The sequence below is a fragment of the Dendrobates tinctorius genome, unplaced genomic scaffold (assembly GCF_039654945.1).
Source record: "Dendrobates tinctorius isolate UK_male_01 unplaced genomic scaffold, ASM3965494v1 ptg000191l, whole genome shotgun sequence".
Classification (NCBI taxonomy): domain Eukaryota; kingdom Metazoa; phylum Chordata; class Amphibia; order Anura; family Dendrobatidae; genus Dendrobates; species Dendrobates tinctorius.
In genome coordinates, this window is record NW_027361858.1 from 8702991 (window position 1) to 8730108 (window position 27118).

The 27118-nt window shown below is 41.9% G+C and overlaps 1 protein-coding gene and 1 long non-coding RNA gene across 3 annotated transcripts in view; one reads left to right on the forward strand and one right to left on the reverse strand.

Annotated features, from left to right (window-relative positions):
* The window catches only part of LOC141055746 (uncharacterized), a 105624-nt gene extending 97561 nt beyond the window's left edge, over positions 1–8063 (forward strand). Inside the window, exons 3-4 of the long non-coding RNA XR_012221526.1 lie at positions 4779–4967; positions 6925–8063. This is a non-coding gene — a long non-coding RNA (uncharacterized lncRNA). The remainder of the gene's footprint in view (positions 1–4778; positions 4968–6924) is intronic.
* Positions 1–27118, reverse strand: part of SVEP1 (sushi, von Willebrand factor type A, EGF and pentraxin domain containing 1) — a 543713-nt gene that overhangs the window by 460722 nt on the left and 55873 nt on the right. For both annotated transcript variants that reach the window (XM_073552438.1, XM_073552437.1), the window contains exons 2-3: positions 6241–6496; positions 4732–4908 (exon numbers count right to left, since the gene is read on the reverse strand). In XM_073552438.1, the coding sequence (XP_073408539.1) occupies positions 4732–4908; positions 6241–6496 (433 nt within the window). The remainder of the gene's footprint in view (positions 1–4731; positions 4909–6240; positions 6497–27118) is intronic.

A 27118-nucleotide genomic window follows, 5' to 3' on the forward strand; every position in this document is an offset into this window, starting at 1 on the left:
CAAGCTTTTTTATGGGCCCATTTTACTTTTAGTAATTTTTAAAATGTAAAAAATGATTTTATATATATACAGTATATATATATGTGTGTATATATATATATATACACTCACTGGCCACTTTATTAGGTACACCATGCTAGTAACGGGTTGGACCCCCTTTTGCCTTCAGAACTGCCTCAATTCTTCGTGGCAGAGATTCAACAAGATGCTGGAAGCATTCCTCAGAGATTTTGGACCATATTGACATGATGGCATCACACAGTTGGCGCAGATTTGTCGGCTGCACATCCCTGATGCGAATCTCCCGTTCCACCACATCCCAAAGATGCTCTATTGGATTGAGATCTGGTGACTGAGGAGGCCATTTGAGTACAGTGAACTCATTGTCATGTTCAAGAAACCAATCTGAGATGATTCGAGCTTTATGACATGGCGCATTATCCTGCTGAAAGTAGCCATCAGATGCCTGTTCTTAGCTGAGAGGAGTGGTACCCAGTGTGGTCTTCTGCTGCTGTAGCCCATCTGCCTCAAAGTTCGACGCACTGTGCGTTCAGAGATGCTCTTCTGCCTACCTTGGTTGTAACGGGTGGCAATTTGAGTCACTGTTGCCTTTCTATCAGCTCGAACCAGTATGCCCATTCTCCTCTGACCTCTGGCATCAACAAGGCATTTCCGGCCACAGAACTGCCGCTCACTGGATTTTTTTTCTTTTTCGGACCATTCTCTGTAAACCCTAGAGATGGTTGTGCGTGAAAATCCCAGTAGATCAGCAGTTTCTGAAATACTCAGACCAGCCCTTCTGGCACCAACAATCATGCCACGTTCAAAGGCACTCAAATCACCTTTCTTCCCCATACTGATGCTCGGTTTGAACTGCAGGAGATTGTCTTGACCATGTCTACATGCCTAAATGCACTGAGTTGCCGCCATGTGATTGGCTGATTAGAAATTAAGTCTTAACACACAGTTGGACAGGTGTACCTAATAAAGTGGCCAGTGAGTGTATATACTGTATATATGTATATATATATGTTTTTTTTTCTAAAATACAGAGGAATTGCGTCATCCTTAATTTTAACCCTTTTACATGCTACTGTAAGTTTGTGAGTAGGGCCCTCACTCTTACTGTAACTGTTGAACTATGTTTTACTTTGTAATAACTTTATTGTCTGGACATATCCCAGCTTAATTGTAATGTGCTGTGGAAAGTATTGGTGCTATATAAATAAAGTTATTATTGTTATTATTATTACTATTATTAAGTCTATGGAATGTCAGAACGAAGCTCCAAAGGCTTACACTGTAAAAGAGACTTCCAGCTCATGCATACTGTAGAGCATAAAGTGAGCCAGGTAGGCTAATCGCGGTGACATAATTGAGGAGTAGAAAGGCACTGAACACTGGAGCGAGATGTACTCACTGGAACCTTCAGTAGTTTAGAAATTCTTCTGTAACCAATGCCATCAGTATGTTTTGGAACAATAAGGTTGCAAAGGTCTTGATACTGATGGCATTGGTTACAGAAGAATTTCTAAACTACTGAAGGTTCCAGTGAGTACTGTTGGGGCTATAATCAAGTAGTGGAAAGAACAACATTTCGCCATAAACCATCTGCGACAAGGTGCTTCCCACAATATTTCAGAGACAAGAGTGAAAATAGTTGTCCAAGTGCCAAGAACCACCTGTGGAGAGGTAAGGAAAGTTCTGGAATAAGCAGGAACAATTGTTTCAAAGAAAACTAAGTAACGCACTCAACCTCCATGGCCTATAAGCATGCTACCCATGCAAGACTCCATTGCTGAATAAAAAGTATGTTCAATTGCATTTAAAATTTGCTCATCAACATTTACACAAGCCTGTGAAATCTTGGGAGGATGCAGTCTTTTTAGATGAGGCTAAAGTTTAACTCTTTGGATGCCATAATTGACATCATGCTTGGAGGCCAGAAATGATGCCATAACAGCAGTGCTATTTTGAGATGGGAACTTCATGGTGTAGGGCTGTTTTTTCAGCATATGGCACTGGCAAACTTAATATAATTGTAGGAAGGATGAATGAACAAATATACCTTGGCATTATTGATACAAATCTTCTGCCATCAACCTGGATGATGAAGATGAAGCGAAGGTCGATATTTCAGCAAGCCAATGATCCCAAACACACAGCCAAGGAAACTCTCAATTGGTTTCAGAGAAAAAAAATATAACTACTAGAATGGCCCAACCAATAACTTGACCTGGATCTAATAGAAAATGTATGGAAGGAACTAAAACTCAGAGTTCAGAGAAGGAGCCTACAAAACCTTCAGAAATTTAAGAGTGTGTGTAAGAATGTGCCAAAATCACACCTGAGTAATGCATGCGACTAGTTACTTCATACAGGAGGCATCTTGAAGCTGTCATCACCAAGAAAGACTTTTGCATGAAATATTAATTAAATTTCAATAAGCGTGTTCAATACTTTTTCCTTGTGTCATTTCTTATTATTACACAAAGATTAATTTATGGACATCTATGGTTTGATGTGCGGATTGGATGAGTTTTTACCGACATCTGGTGACAATTTCATTTCAATAAAACCTTTAGAAATATATTTACTTAGAAAATTGGTGACTTGTTCAATATTTATTTCACCCCCTATATACACTTAATTAATGGAAAATAATATTCATGGCAGTGCTTAATTAACATGATCAATTTCTAGTGTTTTTCAGTTAAGATTTTTCCTCAATTCCCATTTATCACATAAATGTTTGTTTCCCTATACAGTACCTCTATCGATGACTATAATGAAAAAGATATCAGAAAAGTGCAACAGTTCATTTATGCTTTCTCTAAAATCAACCTAGGTTTTGGTAAAGAATTGCAAAACAGCTTATTCAATCTGTTCGGAGCTGTTTTATCATTTTAGGCACTGGTAGGGATGAAGCTGTTGGGCACCAAGAATTAGATACTGATGGAAAATCTTATCCATAGCCTTCAAAAGTAGATAACGGCATTTGAAATGCTCATCAAATTTCTTTACTATTGGATCCATATTTAATCTGGCAATAAGTTGCATTATCTTAAATTAAATTTACTGCTATAAATACATATTGACAAAATACTTGAATACACCACTGTTTCAGTCTTCCTGAATCTTGTTCATGGTGGTATTCTGTCTACAATACGAAAGCAAAGAAAAGACAGCCTGTTGCACCAAGGGTCATGGAATATGTGCAAGAGAGAATATCCATATGCTATAAATGTTTATGTAAATCATTATATCAAAATATACATATTTAAAAAAAAACTTCTAGAATGAGTGTTAGGCCTGTTTCACACTTCAGTTGTTGTCTGTCAGTTGTTATCTGCGAAAATGGCGGAAAATGGATCCGTGATCGTTGTGAGATCAACGGGTGTCACCGGACTGTACTTTTGATGGATTCGGCGAAAGTGAAATTTTAAAGGAACCGCAGCCTGGAAGGAAGGAGAGAGAGAGAGAGACAGAGAGAGAGAATTTTTTTTACGATCCCGGAATGGCATTACTGTGTTAAAAATGATCCCGGAGCAAAGCTTCCGGGCATGCGCACATGAAAATAGCGGACCGTGAAGAAGAAAAAACGTTGCAGTGTCCGTGTCATCCGCCTGGGAGCCAGAGAAATTTTGGCAGATCCGTCAAAAAACGGGGGTGACGGACGACCATCAGTCAAGATCCGCCAATAATGTAAGTCTATGGGGGAAAAAACGGATCTGCCCCTTTTTTGGCGGATCCGTTTTTTTCAAAAATTGGCGGATTATGACTGACGTGAAAAAACTGAAGTGTGAAAGAGGCCTTAGCTAAAACTAACTAAATTTTCTTGACTTGGGTTCTGAGCCTAGTTCAAACCTATTTTTTCCCAGCTTTGCTTTTATGCACCCATAAACAAAAGTTAAAATATCTGCAATATCTCAAGAGATTTCCTATTTTTTTTAAATAAAATCATTTTGTATTTAATTAAATTGATGAGAAATACAATTTAGAGGTTGTTCAAGTGGCAAATGATTTCCAATGACTGATTTTTAATGGAATATCTTACATAGACAGACAGGTCAAAGACTTTAGGATATAACCAGCATAAGTATATACAACGTTTTTAATTTAAAAAAAAAATGAGTGTAAAAAGATACTTAACCATAAATTTTTATCCATATATAGTCGTTCTCGAAATTAGGTAAAATTAGTGAAAAGTCCTTAAAAACAATACAATATATACTGTATACAGTATGGTGAACACACACAATAAAAACACGAAAAAAGTTAATAAGTCTACAAAGTAAATTTAGCACAAATATACCTAAAAATGGTACTCATGAAATACTAGCATTCTATTATTTCAATTAAACTCCCTGCCTGCCATGGTCCATGGAGTGGGTCAAGGACAGTGACAAGTAGGTAAATTGACTGGGGTGGTACAAAAAATGCATGAGGTTCACGCTTGTAAGATTCAAGGCTTCTGCCTTTTAAGATAGGATATGGATGTATATACAATGACAACAATCTGATCCATAATTAACAAGTCTACAAACCTATATGGTATATATCCCTACAAGAGAAAACATAATCCCATGAATTGATCCGTTCTCTCCACCAGCACATAGAATGGTGATAGTCACAAAATCTGGTTCTGTTGAATTTCCTTATTGATGTGGTGTCAGAAAACTGTCTGAATAATAAATCTCATTTAATAGACTAATAAACTTTTGTCCTTACCTGTACACTCGTACTGCAGCCCTTTACCGTAATATCCTTTCTCACAGATGCATTCATATTGGCCGGTGTGAGTTCCGCACTTACAGCTCGCCATGACATCACAGCAATCCTTTGCGCCATCACACAGATAAGAGCAATGTGAAATGTCCTCCTGAATGTAACTACCAGAAGGAAGATCTATAAATATGGAAATGAAACAGAAGCATCATTACCTACGCATTGTCTTCTAGCTCGGTGTGAGTACATACAGCAATGTCTAATTAGCAAACATTACATTGTTGTTCTCGATTGACCAAAGTTATAAGGGAAATAACTATTGATAAAATGTCCATTTAAATTACTACCAGAAAGAAAAAAAGCTTTTTCCCTGGGACACAATCAGATTTTTACTAAAAGTGTCATGTACATTTTCGCTCCATCTGTTTGAGGAATATTCACTCTTTAACCTTTGACACATGACATAATAGAAAGGGGAAAAAAAAGGTTTTAGTACCGTGTTAGCCAGTTGAGAAGACATTGATTGCTCTCAGTGGGAGACACAAAATAATAATCTTGTAGTTATGATATCTTTTAATGGCAAGCAAAAATAAAATAAGTGATGTTACAGAGCAAGCTTTCGAGATTTCTTACGTTTCGTCTTACCATGCCTGATGAAGAGACCTAAGAAGTCTCAAAAGCTTACTTTGGAACATTACTTATTTTATTTTTGTAAGCCATTACAGGGTATCAATAGATTATTATTTTGTCTCTGCCACTGAGAACAACCAACAATAATAGAAAGGAAAACATCCTTAGTCAGTAAGAGTTTAAAACTAGTTAGATATTAAAGAGGCTATCCACTTTATCTTTTTTTTCCATTAACAAATGTATTGGAGGGCATGATTTTATGGTACTTACTAGCATAGAGGTATGAAAGGTTCTCCTTCCACACTTGTTAGAGTAACTTTCCTCACTGACAGTAATGCGGTCATGTTCTCAAAATGGCCACTGAGGGAGGAGCATGTGACCAGGCCTACCCGTCATGCTGCTCGAATCAAAAAATACTTTTCAAGGGTAAGCTTTTTTTTTAATTGGAAGAGTCTGATGGACAGGTCTTGTCTTTCATCAGCAGTCATTTTGTGGACAGTAGAGTTGTGCAGACTGAGGAATGCTGCAGTAAGAAGTGGAGAAGTGGAGCCTGTAATTAGTAAGGGCCACAATATAATATCACCATGATTTCTGTTAAAATAGGGATAAAGTGGACATCTACTTTAGTGTCTTACGTGTAGCTATCGGGAGACAGGATGCTAGTGACACTGTAAATTAATTTTGAAAAAAATAATCTGGCTCTCAATTAGCTGCTGTAAACAATTCTGTAGCTTTTGAGTGAATTTTGGTGACATTAAATGTGTAAAATTCGGAAATGATTCTTCTTGGTATGATTTTTTACATGACCTAAACCTGGCATTTTAAAAGGGGTGAGTAGACTTTTTATATCCACTGCATGTGTGTAAATGTCAAACCTCATACCTTCATGTAGCGCGCGTCGAGCTAGTGCTTCAAACTCGGCAAAACTGTGCAACAGGTAACAATGCTCTTCTTTTGGTTGAGATGCCATGTCATGTAACTCTCGAATATTTCCTTGCCATATACCAACTGTAAAAATTTCCACTCCAAGGTCTCGTAAACCTGCTGCAACAGGTCTTGGATCTCCACCATTTGAATAGCCATCCGTGATGAGAAAGATCACCTTATTAGAATCATTACGCGAGTGCCTGAGTATTTGCTGTAAAACATTAAAATAGATATACATATAAGTGTTTGTAAAAAAAAAAAACATCAAATCAATATTTAGTTACAAATTTGTAAAAAGCATCTCTCTCTGTAGGAGTTGTCCTGTGTCCTGCCCTACATTGAAAAGACAGTCTACCAATGTGAATAAGCACAGTGTAATGCTTAGTGATCCCTGTAATGGTGCTTTAGAGAAACTGAATGTCTACTACCAATTTTGAACACAGATTACAGACAGTTTCTCAAGATCTCAGCAAGGGGTCTCTTGTATTAGCATATTGTTTAGGGACCTTTCTAATAAGTAAAGATTGTTTATAGCAAAAAAATGTATTTAACGACTGATATAGTCAATATATATGTAAAAAAATGTATATGTATATGGTTCTTACTATCTCATTGAATGAGTTTTTCCATTATCCACAGAAAAGGTGAAGAATGTCCAGTATTCGATGTGTTCATCTCTGGGGCCCCTAATGAACACAAGAAATGAAGTCCCGCAAAGAAAATGAATTTGAAAGAAGCATCAGTCGATCGTGCCGAGTGGTTCTCTTTAACATCTGTGTGGTTGATAAACATATTTTACCAGGAGCAATCACTAGTTGTCTCACAGGTCATACCCAGATACAAGTATTTATATCCTTTACTTATACAGTGCCATCATATTCCGCAACGCTTTATAGTCATAATCATCACTGTTCCCAATGGGGCTCACAATCTAGATTTCCTATCAATGTGTCTTTGGAATATGGGAGGAGAAACCAGGGGAGAACATACAAACTCTTTGCAGATGTTGTGCTGGTGAGATTTGAACCTAGGACCCCATTGCTGCAAAGAAACAGTGATAACCATTGACCCACCTTGCTGTCATTTCTTACACATCTTCTAAAGAGGTGATAAATGTCAATGCTGGTCTTGATTCACTATCGCTATATCGGTAATGGCTTTGTGTATACAGCTATAATTGCTAGATAGACAGTGCAGTATGTTGAGCTATTTCGTCTGATAATGTGCAATTCTCGGGTAATGGAAATCTGAAGGACTCAATAATAGTTGATTTCGGTGCCGATGATCTATTTTGTACAGCAGTCCGAGCACTTTTCAGAATAACAACACCCATGTGAACAGAGCCTAAGTTTCAATTACAAGAAAACAGTCTAATGCGTAATTGCTCCTCCTTACTCTTGAGAGTTGTATTTGGATGAACCGTGACTCAACTTTCTTTCTTTTTTTTCACTACAGTATTGCATCTGAAAACGTTCACATATCACCCACGTCTATGATAATATTATTTTATCATTTTTGCTCACGTAAGAGGTACAAGAGCAGTTCATAAGTCTACAGTGTCTTAGACATCCACTAAAGATCACAGAGATTTTCATCACAGCAGCTGTTTCGACAACTCAACACTTCAGGGATGACTATGCCTAGAAGGGAGCAACGAGATGAGATATTCTACTATTGTATCTAAAATTCTTTTTTTGGCATCAAACATTTTCTCATAGTAGCGTGGGTGGTCTAACAATTAAGTGAAGTTTAAATAAAACAAGAGGTTTTACTTCTGATGGGCTAGGATAGTAGCTTAGAAGTTTTCTTACACTGCCCACTGATAGTGACAGAGTCTTAGGAATTCTTAAATCTTCCATACAAAATAAGCATAATAGAATCACTGAAATCCACCTAATATCCTCTGACATGTCATATAGACGTGTGAATCGATGACAATGGTGGGGGTTCCTGAGCTTGGACTCCTACAGATTTCCATAAGGAAGAGGCCATAGCTTTCTTTAGAATTTGAAGTCTAAACCCTTTTGCTGCCACTCACCAATAAAACATTCATGATAGAGAGCCATTAATTTCAATGGTTGTGAACTGCGGTAAAGGACTAAATACCCTTTATGGTCAGGATCCCTTTATTTGTTAAGATCTGCATTTACTCTGTATTCTAATTACTAAGACCCCTATGACTGGCATTACAACTCAAAATATAGTGTGGGAATTGTCTGATTTTTCTTGCAGTTAGCTAAATTAGTTGAGATCTTTCTAATATTAACTCAAAAGTTGTGTTTCTATTGTCGCATAACATTTCTGCTGCACAGGAACTCTTTTTTAAGCTAAGGATGGCGACATGTTGCAAGTAATGTCACTGAGATTTATCAATTACCAAATATACAATAGATACCACCATTAGGAATGAGGAGAAGAACAAGGAAAATTCTTGGTGGAGGTTAGATAGCATGGAATTCATGTTTTCAGTAGTAGAATAAAAGAAATAGGGATCCCATATGTTGTGTGTACTCATTCACACAGCAAAACATCAGGATCTGGAAGGGAATTCCAGACTACAACACAAGAATGGCTCAGTTACCACTTTTCTGCAGTATTTATTCAGATCTGAGCAAGGAATTTACTCACAGAAATGCTATAAGCAGGAACATGAACAGCAGCTCTCTGTCACTCGTGTCTTGGGTTTTAGGAAGTTTGGAGAGATTTTGAAATGTGGTCCTAATTAAATGTCAACAGATTTATCTCTAAGATTATAGCGCCTTTTACACATAGCGAGATCATAGCGATATCGCTAAAGCGTCACAGATTTTGTGACGCCACAGTGAAATCGCTAGCGATCTCGCTTTGTGTGATTCGTACCTGCGTCTGCCCCCCCTGCTGGATATCGCTCGAATGTCCTGGGCCATTTTTTCCTCATTGGCATCCCGCTGGCTCCGACTAGCGACGCATGGACGCAGGCGGAAATCGTCATCATCGCTGCGGTGTGACAGGTAAGAGCGATCGCCGATGGATCGCTTATCGCTGCTGGTGAGATCTGCCTGTTTGGCAGCTCACTAGCGACCATTTAGTGATGCACCAGCGATCCTGACCAAGTCGTATCATTGTTGGGAACGCTGGTGCATCGCTAAATGTAACGGGACCCTATGTTTCCACTCCAAGCTTTTGTTGCCTTTTTTGATGCTGTGTGTTTTTGCAGCATTAAAAATGCAGCATCTTACAGTTCTAGCAAAGTGGATGGGATTTATAGAAATCTCATTCCCACGGTGCTTCTTTTTTACTCAGCGTAAACCGGCCTAGTTGTGCGTATTCCAAATCCGCAGCAAATCACCTTTTCTTGCGGGTGCGCTGAGTTTTCTGTGGGAATTTTCCCCATAGACTTACATTAGATGTGGAAAATCTGTAGCAAAAAAACGCACATTCGTTTTTAATGCATTTCTGCTTTGGAAACACATAAAAAATGCATGTAATAGGCACCTATGTATAGTAAGAAAGTTTTGTCAAAAGCAAAAATCCACAAATTATCCAAAACGAAGTAGCTTTATTTAAAGCATGACACACCAAACAGAGACCAAAAACACAACTACAAAAACAAGATAAAAATGCATGTAAAAATATGCAATGAAAAAGCGTAAGTAAACTAACTTAAATAAGTGTAAAAATTTTAAAACATCAAAAATGCTTCAAAACCTCATCGTGAGAATGTGGCCTAATGGTACAAAACTTTATAGAACCATCAATGACTTCTTGTATCAATTGCCATTTATTATAACAAAATAGTAGTCTAAAAACTCAAAAACATTTCTCAACACAAAAGTGCTAATGAAGAGAGGATTGAATCAGGCAAAGTTTGTATTCGCCAATTCTCACAAAGTTATTCTCTGCAAATGTAATGTCCCTTATTGTGCACTGGGGCCTCTCCTGACCCCAGAGCAAATGAAATGTAAAATGTAAAAACTAAAATAATCTTTATATTCACGTTACCTCTCACCTCTCTAGCCTCGCCACTACTCACCACCTACCATCCTGTGTTTGCCCAGCAATCACTCCTGTGTCCATCTAATCCACCATATATCCCCATTCAGACATCTGTTATTTTCTTTTACGTTAAAATAAAATAGACTGAATATCATCATTACGCTGGATCACATTGTCATCAGTGCTTGGTCAGTGTATGAGCTTTTATCACGCAGAGCACCCCATTAAAAACAGAAAATACACAACTGCTCATGGAAAGCACTCATGTTCTGTCCATGATTTTCATGAACCCATACACTTGAATGGGTGACTTTAATCCATGAAACTGATGAATAACGTATGTCTCTGTGCTTTTTTTTTTTGAATACTTGCCCCACAAAAAACATAAGCATTTGAACAGCACCAGAGAATACAATGAATGTGAAATAGTCAAAAACTTGCACAGAACACATGCATCAAAGACGGACATCGGAAAGAGATCTAAATTCTGCTGCCCAAATAATCCAATTTCGTTGTTAAACTTTTGTCTCTCCGATTGCTAAAATCATTACACACTACCAATTATTTTCAGAGAATTCAATTCATAAATTCAGAATACTAATAATGAATTATTAGGTTGTCCACAACCTGTTACCATATATATCTTTAATTAGAGTTGGTGTCAACCAATTCGAAAGGCCCAGTCAGTAATCTGTGGCAGCTGGAAAGACACCCTATGAACCACCTCCTACCTCTGGCATCCACCGCTTCTATTTTGACACCATTGTTGCAACGTGATGCACATGTGACATTTTACCAGGCTGGCTAATCAAATAAAGAGCCACAAATCCCGAGACAGGGGCGGACATACCATTGGTGCAACCTGTGCAGGCACACAATCACCCAAGAAGTAAGGGGCCCAATTCCATCTTTAAAATAGGTGGAATTGTGCACTATGATGAGCTCTTGGATTGTAAAGGGTCAATATACTGTACTGGCACAGAGGTCATTTTCTGTCTGTTTCTGCTGCTGTGCCAAGAGGTAGGAGGCAGTATTCACTACTCTCATCTAATGGCCACAGGCTACTAATCTAGCCACTAAAATGTGTCCTGTGAATTGACACCCATTTTATCTCTGACCTAATTTCCTGTTACCACATGCAATCTTGGTCCCATCAAGACCTATTTTTTTTCTGCATTTGTCTGCTCCTCACACAACTGTTTGAAAAAAGTCTCTCTTTCTTCTTCTATACTCTGGAATTCACTATGCCTACCAGTCAACTATCCCCCACCTTCAAAACATTCAAAAGCAGTCTGAAAACCTACATGTTTAGAGAAGTCTACTATTTACAGGATGAAGACAGGAAGACACAGCATGCAATTATACCTGTGGGGATCCTTTCCCGACCACCCCCCTTACCATACCTTACCTACCCTGCAACTTTAGTATAGTATCTTATCCTCATGAATCTAATGCATAAATTTCTCACTTGACTTACCCACCCTGGAATTATAGCAGAGTACCTTGGCCTCATGAATGCAATACATCAATTCCCAAATTTCCTTACCTTCCCTGGAACTTTAGCAGAGTACCTTGTTCACATGAATCTAATACATAAATTAATACGCAAATTGCCTCTTCAGAGACAAAGAGGACTTGAACTCTATAGCGCCACCTGTTGGTAGTAGCAATCCTACAAGTCACAATCAACCCTTTAACGACTCTTGCAATATAACTTAGGATAAAAGTCATGTTGCAAGACTTGTTAAAGGGTTGATTGTGACTTGTGGGATCGCTACTACCAACAGGTGGCACAATAGAGTTCAAGTTCTCTTTCTCTCTGAAGAGGCAATTTGCATATTAAATTTCACAGAGGAGCATTGCACGGTGAATAAGCCTCCTTACCTTGACAAGCCTGAGTTGGCATGTCACTCTCCACAAGGAGAAACCTTACCCCTTAGACCTCAATACATAAACTATAGGCAAGCATTAATTGTAGTATTCTACAAAATTATTTGTATTATTCTGCTCTTTTCTGCTTTATATTTGTAAGCATGGTACCTGATATTGAAATATTATCCTGATTTTATTGTGACTGCAACTGAGGTTGAAACATAGTGTTAGGGTTGGCGAATTACACTAAATAAAGATGTATAATAGAGTGCAATCGCAACCCGGGGTCCACCATGCAGAGATGTAAAACTTCCCCTATTGAGCAATAACGGAACCAAGACATAGTAACATAGATACAGTGCTGTGCAAATTAATTGGGACAAAGCATTGTTTTAAGTAAAATCGTAAGTTGGTTACCAGTCAGTGATTCAAACCAATTTTAACTGCTTTGAACAGGTGTGAGTGCCTGTTCAAAGCAGTTAAAACTGGTTTGAATCACTGACTGGTAACAAACTTAGGATTTTACCTAAAAAAATGCTTTGCCCCAATTAATTTGCACAGCACTGTAGCAGGGCCGAAAAAAGACATTTGTCCATCCAGTTCAGCCTATATTCCATCAGAATAAATGTATCTACGTCCTTCTAAAGAACCTAATAACTGTAAGATACAATATTGTTATGCTCCAGGAAGACATCCAGGCCTCACTTGAACCCCTCGACTGAGTTTGCCATCACTACTTTGTCAGGCAAGGAATTCCAGATTCTCACTGCCCTAACAGTGAAGAATCCTCTTCTATGTTGTTGATAAAACCTTCTCTCCTCCAGACGCAGAGAATGCCCCCTTGTGACCATCAAATTTCTTGTATAAACAGAAACTCGGAGAGATATTTGTATTGTCCCCTTATATACTTATACATGGTTATTAGATTGCCCCTCAGTCGTCTTTTTTCTAGACTAAATAATCCTAATTTTGCTAATCTCTCTGGGTATTGTAGTACCCCCATCCGCTTTATTAATTTTGTTGCCCTCCTTTGCACTCACTCTAGTTCTATTATATCCTTCCTGAGCACCGGTACCCACAACTATACACAGTATTCCATGTGTGGTCTAACCAGAGATTAGTACAGAGACAGTATAATGTTCTCATCATGTGTATCCAGGCCTCTTTTAATGCACCCCATGATCCTGTTTGCCTTGGCAGACGCTGCCTGGCACTGGTTGCTCCAGGTAAATTTATCATTAACTAGGATCCCCAAGTCCTTCTCCATGTCAGATTTACCCAGAGGTTTCCCGTTCAGTGTGTAATGGTGATATTGATTCTTTCTTGCCATTTGTATAGACGGCAAGCGATTGCTAAATCACACAGTGTTAGATGCCACACCGTGTGAATGATACACGGAGAGCCCAGCTCAGTTACTTCACAGAGAGGTACTGAACAAAAGAGCTCTGAATTCTTTACCCTGTTAAACGTCACAGTGATAAAGCAAATATGACACTAGTCGGGGTCCTTATTGCTTCCCCCAGGGAAGTCTAGGCTGGTGGTTGTGCTTGCACTGAAACTCAGCTGTGCTAACCGCACACATGACCAGAGACAGATGCTAAGCCAAGCGGGAGTTCCCACCCTACACTGCATGCCTAGACACACAGTCACCATTATAAGAGCGGCACAAGTGCAAGCAGAGTGGTAGCATATCCACTCACACGCAATCACAAATGACACTAGCATGCTGGCGTGCGCCTCTGAGAACCTTTTATACAGTAGGCTCAAATTCAGTCAGACAGGACCTTGCTCGTGGACCAATCCAGAGCTGCCACATCACACAGCAGCTGATGTCTGACCACCAATGAGATAGTGGACATGCTCAGTATGGTGATCTCCGGACTTGGACTCCAGAGCACTGGACTGTCCCTGAATATCATTGGATACTAAAGACTTGGCAGGAAAACCAACAGTAACCAAGCACACAGCACGAGCCTGAGCTATATGCTGGGACCGACGTCTATGCTGAGCAGTACCCGGCCGAGTCTGAATGGGAGACCAAAGAGTCAGACAAGACTTGGTATCCACCCTTTGCAGTGGGAAAATCCTGGAGCCTAACACATAGGGTGTTCTATATGAAGATGATGGTCTTGTTAATATGTAGAATGTTAGCAACATGGTTGATATTTCAGGTACAATTTGGTACTTTTAGAATAGTTTTATGCTGTATTTTGCTTTTATTGTACAGTCCAATAAAATATGCATTACTATTCATATACATTAAGCCTGTTTGCGTTTTTTACAAACCACTCTTAAGTGTCCTGTTAGGTTTGCCGTGTAGCAAATGAGGCTTGTTACATATTAATAGCCGTGCCAGCCTTTTTTCTGGGGTTACATATTTATTGTCTAAACCTATAATAATAAATGCATTGGATACTCCCATCTGAATTGCAGCATAAAATTATCAATCTAACTGAAGCCAGTAGTTATAGAAATGAAATAATTCAATGCATATCCGAGAAATCAAAAATTCCCCATGGAATCACATAGACAGTCTGGTGGAAAATGAAGGCTACCCTTAGCTGTGTTGTTTTTGCAGATGTTGACCCAGATGTATTAGCTCCGCTGTTGTAAAACAATGGAATGTACAGTATGCAACTAATTCAGCTGCACTGAAGACAATGATGCATTGGCTGCTGAACTCCTGCAGCCCTAACACCAAATTAATATGGAGGGAAACAAACAGGTCACATTTAACAAATTGAGATTTCTTAGTGATTATTCAAATGAATAACTGGCTATAATCCAGACATATTAATTCAAGTATTAATCATGTTTTCAATTATATGGAAGTAACCGACCCTCCGCAGTGGTAGTTTGCTCACATCTGCACAGTTGTTTGCTTGTGTATGGATTTACTTTATTTATTAAAGTTACGCATAGTTTAGATTACATTCTTGAAAACTACTGAAAAAGTTTTCGAAAAAAACTCAGTGATAAAAAGGAATTTCATAATACAAAGAAACACAACGTCAGAGTGTGCCAAAATGTCATACTAAACATAAATTGTTTCAGGGCTATTGGATATGAGAAATAAAAATGACAATATTACTATTTGACCTTCTTCACCTCTTAGCGCTATTCACACCAAGTTTGATTCTGTAATTGGAGTAATTGTTTAATGTACTCGCAACATATGAAGAGTAGAGTTGAGCGACTTTGGTCGGATCGGGTTTCATGAAACAAAATCTGTTTCAGATGAAACTGGTCCAAATAGGGTAAAAAAAGTCGGAGTTTCGTCCGAAACCCGACCCCAATGCAAGTCAATGGGAAAAAAATGTCGGCATTGAGCGGATGACATTCATCAACTCAGTGCCGACTTTTATTCCCCATTGACTTGCATTGGGGTCGGGTTTCGGACAAAACTCCGACTTTTTAGCCCTAGTCGGACCAGTTTCATCTGAAACAAATTTTGTTTCATGAAACCCGATCCGACCAAAGTCGCTCAACTCTAATGAAGAGGACTACATAGTCTTTATGCTTCCATCCAATTTTTTTTTACTATACTATAAATTTGCAAAATAGAAACATTTAACTGTGTAGACAGACTCGTGTTTTTTTTAGCTATGCAAACCCTTTATTTTATTTTTATTTTAATAAAACAGTATGCCAGAAGAGATGAGAGAATAACTTCAAGTGGAATTGATTACTACTCAAATTTTACAAACATATCCACTCACCAAAATATACTTTGAGATGTCATGATGCCGCTGACCTTCCGCACGCCCACGGGGCACCATGAGACCTAGGTGTGCCGCAGAATGTGAGTGGACCAAAGAATCCAGTGCACGAACTAAGGAATCAGAAGATGCAGTAAGTACTGGATGGATGGCAATGAACAGCGGAAGAGTTGTACTGTAGAGGTGAATGTAAGGTGAGTATGACTATTCTGTTTTTTGTCATATTAGGTTCATTATGCTCTGAAGTCTGGAGAGAGCTCAGAGCTAGAGATGAGCGACTTTGCCTTTTTTCGGGTCGTCGGGTTTTATGAAACCTGACTTTCTTAAAAGTCAGGTCGAACGAAATCGGCCGACTATAGGGAAAAGTCGGGGTCCGACTGAAACAGTAAACCCAATGCAAGTCAATGGGGAAGCAAAGTTGTCAGGGAGTGTAGGACCATAAACACACCTACAGTGCCCATTTCAATGCCAACGACATCAATTCTTACAGTCATGGCCAAAAGTATTGACACCCCTGCAATTCTGTCAGATAATATTCAGTTTCTTCCTGAAAATGATTGCAAACACAAATTCTTTGGTATTATTATCTTCATTTAATTTGTCTTAAATGAAAAAACACAAAAGAGAATGAAGCAAAAAGCAAAACATTGATCATTTCACACAAAACTCCAAAAATGGGCCGGACAAAAGTATTGGCACCCTCAGCCTAATACTTGGTTGCACAACCTTTAGCCAAAATAACTGCGACCAACCGCTTCCAGTAACCATCAATGAGTTTCTTACAATGCTCTGCTGGAATTTTAGACCATTCTTCTTTGGCAAACTACTCCAGGTCCCTGATATTTGAAGGGTGCCTTCTCCAAACTGCCATTTTTAGATCCTCGACAGGTGTTCTATGGGATTCAGGCCTGGACTCATTGCTGGCCACCTTAGAAGTCTCCAGTGCTTTCTCTCAAACCATTTTCCAGTGCTTTTTGAAGTGTGTTTTGGGTTATTGTCATGCTGGAAGACCTATGACCTCTGAGGTAGACCCAGCTTTCTCACACTGGGCCCTAAATTATGCTGCAAAATTTGTTGGTAGTCTTCTGACTTCATAATGCCATGCACACGGTCAAGCAGTCCAGTGCCAGAGGCAGCAAAGCAACCCCAAAACATCAGGGAACCTCCGCCATGTTTGACTGTAGGGACCGTGTACTTTTCTTTGAATGCCTCTTTTTTCTCCTGTAAACTCTATGTTGATGCTTTTGCCCTAAAAGCTCTACTTTTGTCTCATCTGACCAAAGAACATTCTTCCAAAATGTTTTAGGCTTTTTCAGGTAAGTTTTGGCAAACTCCAGCCTGGCTTTTTTATGTCTCGGGGTAAGAAGTGGAGTCTTCCTGGGTCTCCTACCATACAGTCCCTTTTCATTCAGATGCCGACGGATAGTACGGGTTGACACCGTTGTACCCTCGGACTGCAGGGCAGCTTGAACTTGTTTGGATGTTAGTGGAGGTTCTTTATCCAACATCCGCACAATCTTGCGTTGAAACCTCTTGTCAATTTTTCTTTTCTGGCCACATCTAGGGAGGTTAGCCACAGTGCCATGGGCTTTAAACTTCTTGATGACACTGCGCATGGTAGACACAGGAACATTCAGGTCTTTGGAGATGGACTTGTAGCCTTGAGATTGCTCATGCTTCCTCACAATTTGGTTTCTCAAGTCCTCAGACAGTTCTTTGGTCTTCTTTCTTTTCTCCATGCTCAATGTGGTACACACAAGGACACAGGACAGAGGTTGAGTCAACTTTAATCCATGTCAACTGGCTGCAAGTGTGATTTAGTTATTGCCAACACCTGTTATGTGCCACAGGTAAGTTACAGGTGCTGTTAATTACACAAATTAGAGAAGCATCACATGATTTTTCGCACAGTGCCAATACTTTTGTCCATCCTCTTTTTTATGTTTGGTGTGGAATTATATCCAATTTGGCTTTAAGACAATTCTTTTTGTGTTTTTTCATTTAAGACAAATTAAATGAAGATAATAATACCAAAGAATTTGTGTTTGCAATCATTTTCAGGAAGAAACTGAGTATTATCTGACAGAATTGCAGGGGTGTCAATACTTTTGGCCATGACTGTATTACTTAAGCTTGGCAACCTTAATTTACTTTATAATAATAGTTACGCATTGAAAACTGGGGGTTATTTGGATAAAGTTGTGGGGGGTAGGGCTGGCTCCAGGTTTTCATGTGCCCTGGGCCAAAGAGTGTCAGTGCGCCCTTTTAACACATACCACAATTCATAATGCTCCAATACAGCACAGCAATATAGGTATAGTACAATGAAATATACTTCACTGCTTCCATGACATGACTGATATCTATTTTAAATTCTACAATAGCTCAAAAACCAGACAGTATATTACTCCATACAGTATTATGGTCACCACCTAGTGCGCCATACAGAATAATGAGCCCCATATATTTCTCCATACAGAATAATTGGTCCCATATTCTGTTCCCTACAGTATATGCTGAGCTCCACATAATGCTACAGTATATGTTGGTCCCCATGGATGATGCTCCACTGTCTTATGGGCCCAAATAATGCTCTGTAGAGTCCATATATAATGGGCCCCATTTCTAATGCTCCAGTGTATAATGGGCCCCGTAAATGCTGCTCCAGTGTCTGATGTCCCCCATTTGGAATGCTCTAGTATATGTTGGTCCCCATGGACAATGCTTCAGTGTGTTATGGGCCCAAATTATGCTCCATATATAATGGGCCCCATTTGTAATGCTCCAGTGTATAATGGGCCCCGTAAATGCTGCTCCAGTGTCTGATGTCCGCCATTTTGAATACTCCAGTATATGATGGGCCCCATATATCATTCTCCAGTGTGTATTGATCCCCAAAAAATCCACCCAACATTTAAAAAAATTAAATAGCTCTCCTCGCTGGGCACTGCTCTACTCTGGACTCCTCAGCATTGCCATCTTCAAGCTCTCTGCACTTGTACTGTTTTGGTAGAGGGCATACAGACGTGATGTCATCGCACTCTCTAACCTGAATGTCACTGTCAGGAAAGGCGGAAGATGTCATGGCGGTGGAGCAGGGAGAGGTAAGTATTGCAAGTGCTGTGGCCCTGACCAAGCATGGGGGGCCCACTCGTGGGAGACAGCACTGGCACATGGCCCCTCATAGTACGACGGTATGTTTGACGGCGAGTGGGCACTCCCACCATCAGAGACACTTTATTGTACTATGAGGGGCCCTGTGCCCCTGCTGTCGCTCACGAGTAGGACCCCCCACCTGCTCAGGGAACCGGCACTTTCATCTGCACCTTCCTCTGTGTCACCGTGTAAAGTGGTATAGTATGCGGGAAGGGGCACCTGAGTTTCATCAGTGTCACATTCTGGCTCTGTAGAGTGTGAGGGGAATGTAGTGCTGTGGGTCAATGTACCAGCAGAATCATCTAGCAGTGGCTGTGCATCAGTGCACTCCATCTCCGATTCATGTTGGACTGAGGAATTCAGAATTTCACTTGATAACACAGGCATGGCATGTGAAAAGAGCTCCATGGAGTAATCTGAAGTGTGTGCTGCAGCATCCTTCACTTTTGGTGTGGGTGAAGGACACAAGGAAAGGTGTTGTTCCTGACCAGAAGCCTGCACTGATGACTCAGTGCTTGCATTTTTTTAAACTTCAGAAGAGGAGGCGATAGAGCTGGAGGCTGTTTTGGCAATGTAAGGCAAAACCAGTTCCTGATGCTCTGGCTTTAAGAGCAGTTTACCTACTCCAAGAAAAGGGAGCCTTAAAGGCCTTCTTGTGTCAGACGATGACGCAGGCTCAACCCCTCCTGCCTTAGCTGCTATTGTGCTTTTGGCACTACCAACAGATGCACCACCACCACCATCAGTACCCGCTGGCCCCCCAACACCCACGTCTGCGGCCTCTTCCACCATACTTAATAATTTTTTTGAAAATGGACTCAAAATACTAGCAGATATATGGTACTGTTTCAGAAGCGGATAGCTCTATACAGTCTAGGGATAATTGTAAATCTCTGTATATATTTCATGCGGCAGACACAGACGGTCACAGGCTCAGTACGGATTAGACAATAATATAAAAATTTGCAAAAGGGTACAGTATCACAGATACAAGATATATATAGTATAGTTTAAACATACTGAATCTCCGTATACATTTCAGAAGAAAAAAACACAGACGTTCTCAGGCCCAGTATGTATCTGACAACAATATAGAAAGTTGAGAAAGGGTACTATGGTGCCCCTGAGGTCGCCACAGAGGTACTGCACCTCATCCAAAGGTGTGGTATCCCACCCTCAGGTAAGGAGGGGTCACCACTCAGGACTCCTAACCCTGTATTCAACACACACGCTAGTTAGTCAGTGCTTTCTGGGTGTACCCGGCGGGAAGATGGCCTCATCCCAGACTGACTAGGAATGGGTGTTGGGGGTTAGTGTGTAAGGTAGGTACAGTGGGAGGAGCTTAGGTAGTGGAGTGATTGTGGGCATCCAATCAGAGAGAGCAAGGTGACAGTTGGTGGGTGGAGCTAGTCTGAGGTAAATGGATCTTTCTAGAGAGGTGTCAGTCTGTGACAAGACAGAGTAAGAGCAGGATTGCTGTGAGAGGGCTGAGGGTCAGAGAAGAGAGAAAAGTCTTGTCCAAGCTCCTAGACTGGAAGGAAGGGGTCCTTGGGGCACAGGAAGTGCAATAAGCCACCTGTGAAGCCCGTTTCTGGTGAAGGAAGGAACAGGCCTCGTTGGGAAAGGTTGCTCCTGAAGGTAGTGGAGAAATACAGGGCTCAGCTAGAAAGACGGTGGCTGAGGTAACTTTAAATGCCTCAGTCGCAGTCACATTCAATACTCAAAAAGGCAGCAGTTGGAATAAAGGACCCGGAGCCTGACCCACGTCGCCCGGTGTGATCCGTGGCTGCTGGCTTGGGACACTGTTTGCGAAGGCGCACAGCAGGAAGGAAGGGAGAAATCAGCGCAGAGACACAGCCTAGAAAGGATACACAAGGAGGAGTCTTGAACAGGTGTTTCTGATCTACCTTGGAGTTTGCGGGACACCTCCCTCAGATAACACAGTACCAAGAGGGTCATCTTGTGCACAAAACTTTTGAGGAAAAACTCAGAAACTGCACCAAACTGTGTCCTTGGTGTCTTTTACAACTCACCTGCTACATACGCTACACTCACCATCCCCGTCAACGGCTCACAAACACCATCTCGACTGCCCTGGGATACAGCTCTGCCCATCATCTTGTCTGCTTTAACACCAGCCCAGAGGATCTGCATTGCAGCGTCGGCTACCCTAGCCGAGTACCATGGGTGGCGTCACAATCCCCTTTTCCAAATTAATTATCATAACATCTTCCCCCTCATCTGAACTGTCATCTTCTTTATTGGAGACCCAGGGCCACGGACTGGGTCCCAATCACCACTGTGATATACTACCCCCTTAAAAGAGCCTGAAAGGGCCGGTACTGAGTAACCCCTGGCCCTGCCTGGCATTTCATTTTAACACCTATTAACAGGGATATATTTTATAGTTTCAACATTATAAATCTACGTATATATTTGAGGAGGCAGACAGAGATGCTGTCATGGCCAGTATGGATTCAACAACAATCTAAAAAGTAGAAAAAGGGTACAGTATCACCAGATACAAGGTATATATAGTATAGTTTCAACATTCAAAATCTCCGTATTTATTTCAGGAGGCAGACACAGACGCTCCGATGCCCAGTATGGATTACACAACAATATAAAAAGCAGTAAAAAGGGAATGGATCCAAAGCGTACTGCTGTATACAGTGTTGGGGGTCATTTGGCGATCTACATATATATTTCAAGAGTAACACACAGCCTCTCACAGGCTCAGTATGGATCACACCATAATATAAAATGAAGATCCGCAAGAAATTATCACACATGTGGGCCAATGTTCCAGGTGTCAATGATGCACTTTGAGTGGTGGGTGGAGGATGAATTTCGGGCACAAAGGGTACTGGATCAACAGATACAAGGTATATGTAGTATACTTAAAATGCAAAAAATCACTGTATGCATTTCAGGAGGCAGACACAAATGCTCACAGGCTCAGTATGGATTACACAATAATCTAAAAAGTTGAAAAAGGGTACAGTATCACCAGATACAAGGTATATATAGTATAGTTTAAACATTCTAAATCTCCGTAGACATTTCAGGAGGCAGACACAGACGCTCTCAGTCCAAGTATGCATTAGCCAAGAATATAAAAAGTATAAAAAGGTTACTGTATCACCAGATGAAAGGTACATATAGTATTGTTTAAACATTATAAATCTCCTTATTTTTTTCAGGAGGCAGACACAGATGCTCCTCAGGGTCAGTATGGATTGCACAATATAAAAATCAGTAAAAGGGTAATGGATCAGAAGCGTACAGCTGTATACAGTGTAGAGGTCATTGTAAATCTCAGTATATATTTACAGAGTCAGAAACAGATTCTTACTGGCTCAGGATGGATTAGACCACTATAAAAAAACAGTAAATGAGTAAGGTATCACAAGTGTACAGCTGTATACGGTGTGGGAAATAATGAACGTTCATTCACTGTGCAGAAAAAAAGAATAAAAGTATTAGTGCTATGTAAAAAGCTGACTGCACAGCACCGTACACACAGTAATACTGCTATAAGGCAGGCTAATACTCGGTGCTACTGCACATAAGAAAATTCTCCCCTGTGACTGCACCCTAACTGTACCCAACAATTGCGTTTAGCACAAGCACATCAGAACTTCTGTTTGCAGGCCTATGTGTCTCCCGAAAGACAGAGGCCAGAGCGAGCCAACCCCCCCTCCCCAGAGGCGTAAGTGGAGGCCCACATGACAGTGGGTTGGAGGGAGGGGGTTAACTGTCCCTGGGAGGTGTAGTATGGAAATAAGGGGGGTATTTGAAGTCGGCTTATGGGGTGGTTACCTCAGTTCCCGCTATGGATCCACAGAGACTGTCCCATGCCCAGACGGCATGGAGTCCATATCAGCTGGATTGGAGAGGCTGCGCGATGCAGCGGAGTTGCAGCCTGCTGGCGTGAATCGAGGAGCAGGTCATGGGGATCATCGGTGGAAGCAGCGGGTCGACCGCTGATGTCTCTTCCTGTCCGAGGCGGCAGTCAAGGGCAACAGAGCATTTACCCCGACACAGATCCCAGGACCCAGTGCTGGCGATGAAGCCCCTTCCAGGGACCCTCCGGGTCGGGTGCCTGCTGGCAAGTGTGCGGGCAGGCCCCAGGCTGGGAGGAATCCACGAGCCAGGCTGGGCCCAGTGGCGGTTGCAAATCCTTCTCCCCGAGCAGAGCGGGAGGCGGGGTGTGCACTTGCCGGGTCGGCAATGAACAATTACGTCACAGCAGGCCGTCATGGAGCCAGGCTGTCTGCCTCCTCTTTTTGGGGTGGTGGTGGGAGTTACCTGTAGGGGGGTCATCGGGCAGCAGCCCCCGTCGCCCAATGCTATCACCTATGCCCAGTACCTCGGGCACCATGACCAGAACAACGGCGGTGGATCAGCATGGACGGTGCATCAGGCAGTCGGTGGGGGTTGCGGGGGGTGGGTGTCCACAGGCAGAAGCTCCCATGGCTGTGCAGCCCACTTGCCTCAGTGGGGGCCGGAGAAGCAAACAGCCCTCAACGAAGTTCCCCGTGAGGGCGGCAGCGTCGAGAAAGCCTGTTTCACAAGGTGGCAGACCTCTGGGGACAGAGGGTCTGAGGGGAAACTCCGTAGTCGACGCACAGCGGCATACGGGATTGGCGGCTGGAGGAGTCACAGCGTCATCGCAGTCCGGTGAGTATGGCTCCATGTCTTGTTTGTCCTCATCTCTAGTGAGGTCCCCTGCAGTCGGGAGTGGGTTGGGGGGCCGGCCCGTGGCGTTAGGTCAGGGAGTTGTGGACCAAGTTCATTCATGGATTGGGGGGCTGGGGGAGAAGTTGACTTCCATGCGGGATTTGTTGGCGCGGATGGAGGGATTTGGAGCTCCCCCGGCGCATTTAGCCGCTGGGGTCGCAGGAGCGAGGGACCAATTTGTCGGGCGCGGTTACCGGGGTGTCAGTTGGCCGAGCTGACCCTGTGTCTGTTTCGGTTCAGACTGAGAAGGAAAAGGAATGTCGGATCAATGTAGATGACAGGGCGCATGGGGAGGTATATGTATGCTTTGAGGGCCCACTGGGCGCTCATCGTAAGATGGAGGTGCAGGAAAAGATATAGAAGGACGAATATGTCGCGATTTTGTCACTGCTTCCTTTGGAAAAGTTGAACTTTGACAAAGGGAAGAAGGATGATAGCCAAAAAAAGGAGGAGGAAAAACGGAGATGGCGATTGATTCCGCACAGATTATCTAATTGGCTACAGGCATTTGATATTTTGGCTAGCGTGTTTGGAGAGAAGGCGCCTGACAATTCTTCTCCTCTTTTTTGTTTTTTGGATTCGATTGGGGAGGCTTATAGGGTGTAGGGGGTTCAGGCTTGGCTCCGTCACAACAAACAGTTTAGGCATAGGAAGGCGGTTCGTTCGGCAATTCGGTGGGAAAAGAAGGACATCCGTCTGTGGTTGAAGGTTATGACGCCGACTAAGTTCGGCCATTCCTTTCCTGGGGGTGACCGGGGTGCCGGTTCGTGAAATGCACAAAGCAGTGGATAAGGGGCAAGGGGGTCATTCGGGGCAATCAGTCAGTCAGAAGCAGGGTCTCTGCTGGCAATTGAATTATGGCCAGTGTAGATTTGAGGCTACATTGCTGCAAATTCAAGCACCTTTGATCCCATTGCAACAGGAACCTCGCATGGTGCTTCCAGATGGTTTAGGAAGCAGAAAGGAGAAGCAGAGTGAGAGTGCTAATTTAAAAGTGGTAGACGCCATTGAAATTTGCCACGATGGTCCGTTATGTAAGTAGGTTTCCGGATGGGGTGAAGTAGGAACTGTTGTTGTCCTTTTTCAGTGACAGGTTTAAAATTCCCACCCCTCCTTTTCAGATACCATGGGTGATTAACAATCTGAGGTCAGCTGTCCAATATGCTGAGGTGGTGTCATAACAGCTGGGGAAGGAGGTTAAGTTGTGAAGGATGTTTGTGCCGTTTAGGGATCCTACGTTGGAGGATTTGGTAGTCTCGCCCCTGGGTGTAGTGCCTAAGAAACAGCAGCATAAGTTCAGGCTCATTCATCATCTGTCTTTCCCTCGTGGTAGGTCGGTGACTGATGGAATTGACCCGGAGCTGTGCTCTTTGTTTTATAAGTCATTTGAGGATGCAGCAAAGTTTATCTGGAAATGTTGGAAGGGGGCACTTTTGCCTAAAACGGATATTGAGTCGGCGTTTATGTTGATCCATGTTCATCCGGATAGTTTTAAGTTGTTGGTGTGTTACTGGGGTGGTGCTTTTTGGGTTGATAGGTGTTTGACAATGGGTTGATCGGTGTCTTGTGCGTTTTTTGAGGCATTCAGTTCTTTTCTCTAATGGGTTGTCCGTGAAATATTGGCTTTTTATTCCTTGATTCATTACCTGGTTGATTGTTTGTGTATCGGTCAGGCTAATTCTGGTTGTTGGGAGAGGTTACGTAAAGCGGTGGAATGGGTGGCGGAGTGTTTCTTTGTACCGCTTGGTCCCGGTAAAACAGAGGAGCCTTGTACGTGCCTAGCGTTTTTGTGAATCGTGATTGATTCATTAAAATGTGAGTTCCGTTTGACGGAGGATAAGATAAAGGCATTGCGGGATGCGATGTCTGGTGCAAGACGGTTGAAGAAATTGTCGTTGACATAGGAGCAGTCACTACTTGTGAATTTGACTTTTGGTTGTCGCATTATTACAATGGGTCGGGTCTTTTCTCGATGGTTGTCGAGCGCAACGGCGGGAGTGCAGGCTCCGCATCATTTTTTTCGGCTTTACAGTGAACTTAAGGCTGATTTTTAATTGTGGGACTATTTTTTGGAGCGATACAATGGACGTTTTTGGCTCATGGAGGAGGCTCTTGTAAATGATGACTTGGAGTTGTTCACAGAAGCGTGCGATGGAGTGTGTTTTGGGTCATATTTTAGGGGCCTGTGGTGCGCGGCCTGAGGAATGGCTTCAGCTGGGCCATGTTAGGAATATTGCTTGGCTGGATATTTTGCCTATACTGGTGGCTGTGAACCTATGGAAGGAGGAGGTTCGGGACAGAAGGATCCGTTTTAATTGTGACAACCTGGGAGTTGTGTGTTCCATTAACAGCTTAACGGCGTCCTCTCCTCCAGTGATTCGAGTCCTGCGGCACTTAATTTTGACTTGTTTAACGCTTAATGCTCATGTGACAGCTTCTCAGGTGGCAGGTATTAGGAATTCCATTGCTGATTCTTAATCTCGTTCACAGTGGTAGCGTTTTCTGTAATTGTCCCCGGATGGGGAAGAAGCAGGTTTCTTTGAGTCCTGCCGGGCTTTGGAAGGTGGTCTCAGGGCTGCAGAACCTTTCATACGGGCATCTCTGTCTTCTGTTACTTGGTCGATCCATCAGTCAGTATGGATTTAGCCGTAATTCAAAATGTTGGAAAAAGGTACTGTATCAGCAGATCCCAGGAGTTTCCAGTCTAGGGGTAATTGTAAATCTCCATCTATACTTCAGGCTTCAGACAAAGACAATCACAGGCGCAGTATGGATTACACAAGAATATAAAAACTTGAAAAAGGGTAATGTTTTACAGGCGTTCAGCTGCATACAGTGTTGGTGTCATATTAAATCTCCTTATATTTTACCAGAGTAAGACACAAACTCTCACAGGCTCAGTATGGATTACACCAAAATATAGTCGGGGCAGGTGCACATGTGCTACTTGAGCTTTTGTAGTCCGTCCACGCTTGCAAGTGCATGTTGGTTAAATGTCTAAGCATGCAACTGTTATTCAAATTTCGTAGATTTTTCCCTCTGCTAAAGGTCCTTCGGCACTTCTTACACATAACCTTTGCGACATCAGTAGGATTTTGTTAAAAAAAGTGCCACACTGCACTCTTCCTACTATGGTACAAATTTTCAGGACTTACACGCTGTGCTAATTTGACCGTCTGGCCAAGCTGTCCTACAACTCTTTAAGTTTTCTTACCAACTTTTTTGACAGCTACGGGCCTGCCGGATAACCGCTGCTGCGATGACGATGCCTGCTGCAGATTCTTCTCCTGTTCTGACCTATTGTCACCAGCACCCTCTTCCCCCAATGGATACTAATCCAGGTCAACAACTGGGTCATCCATGACCTC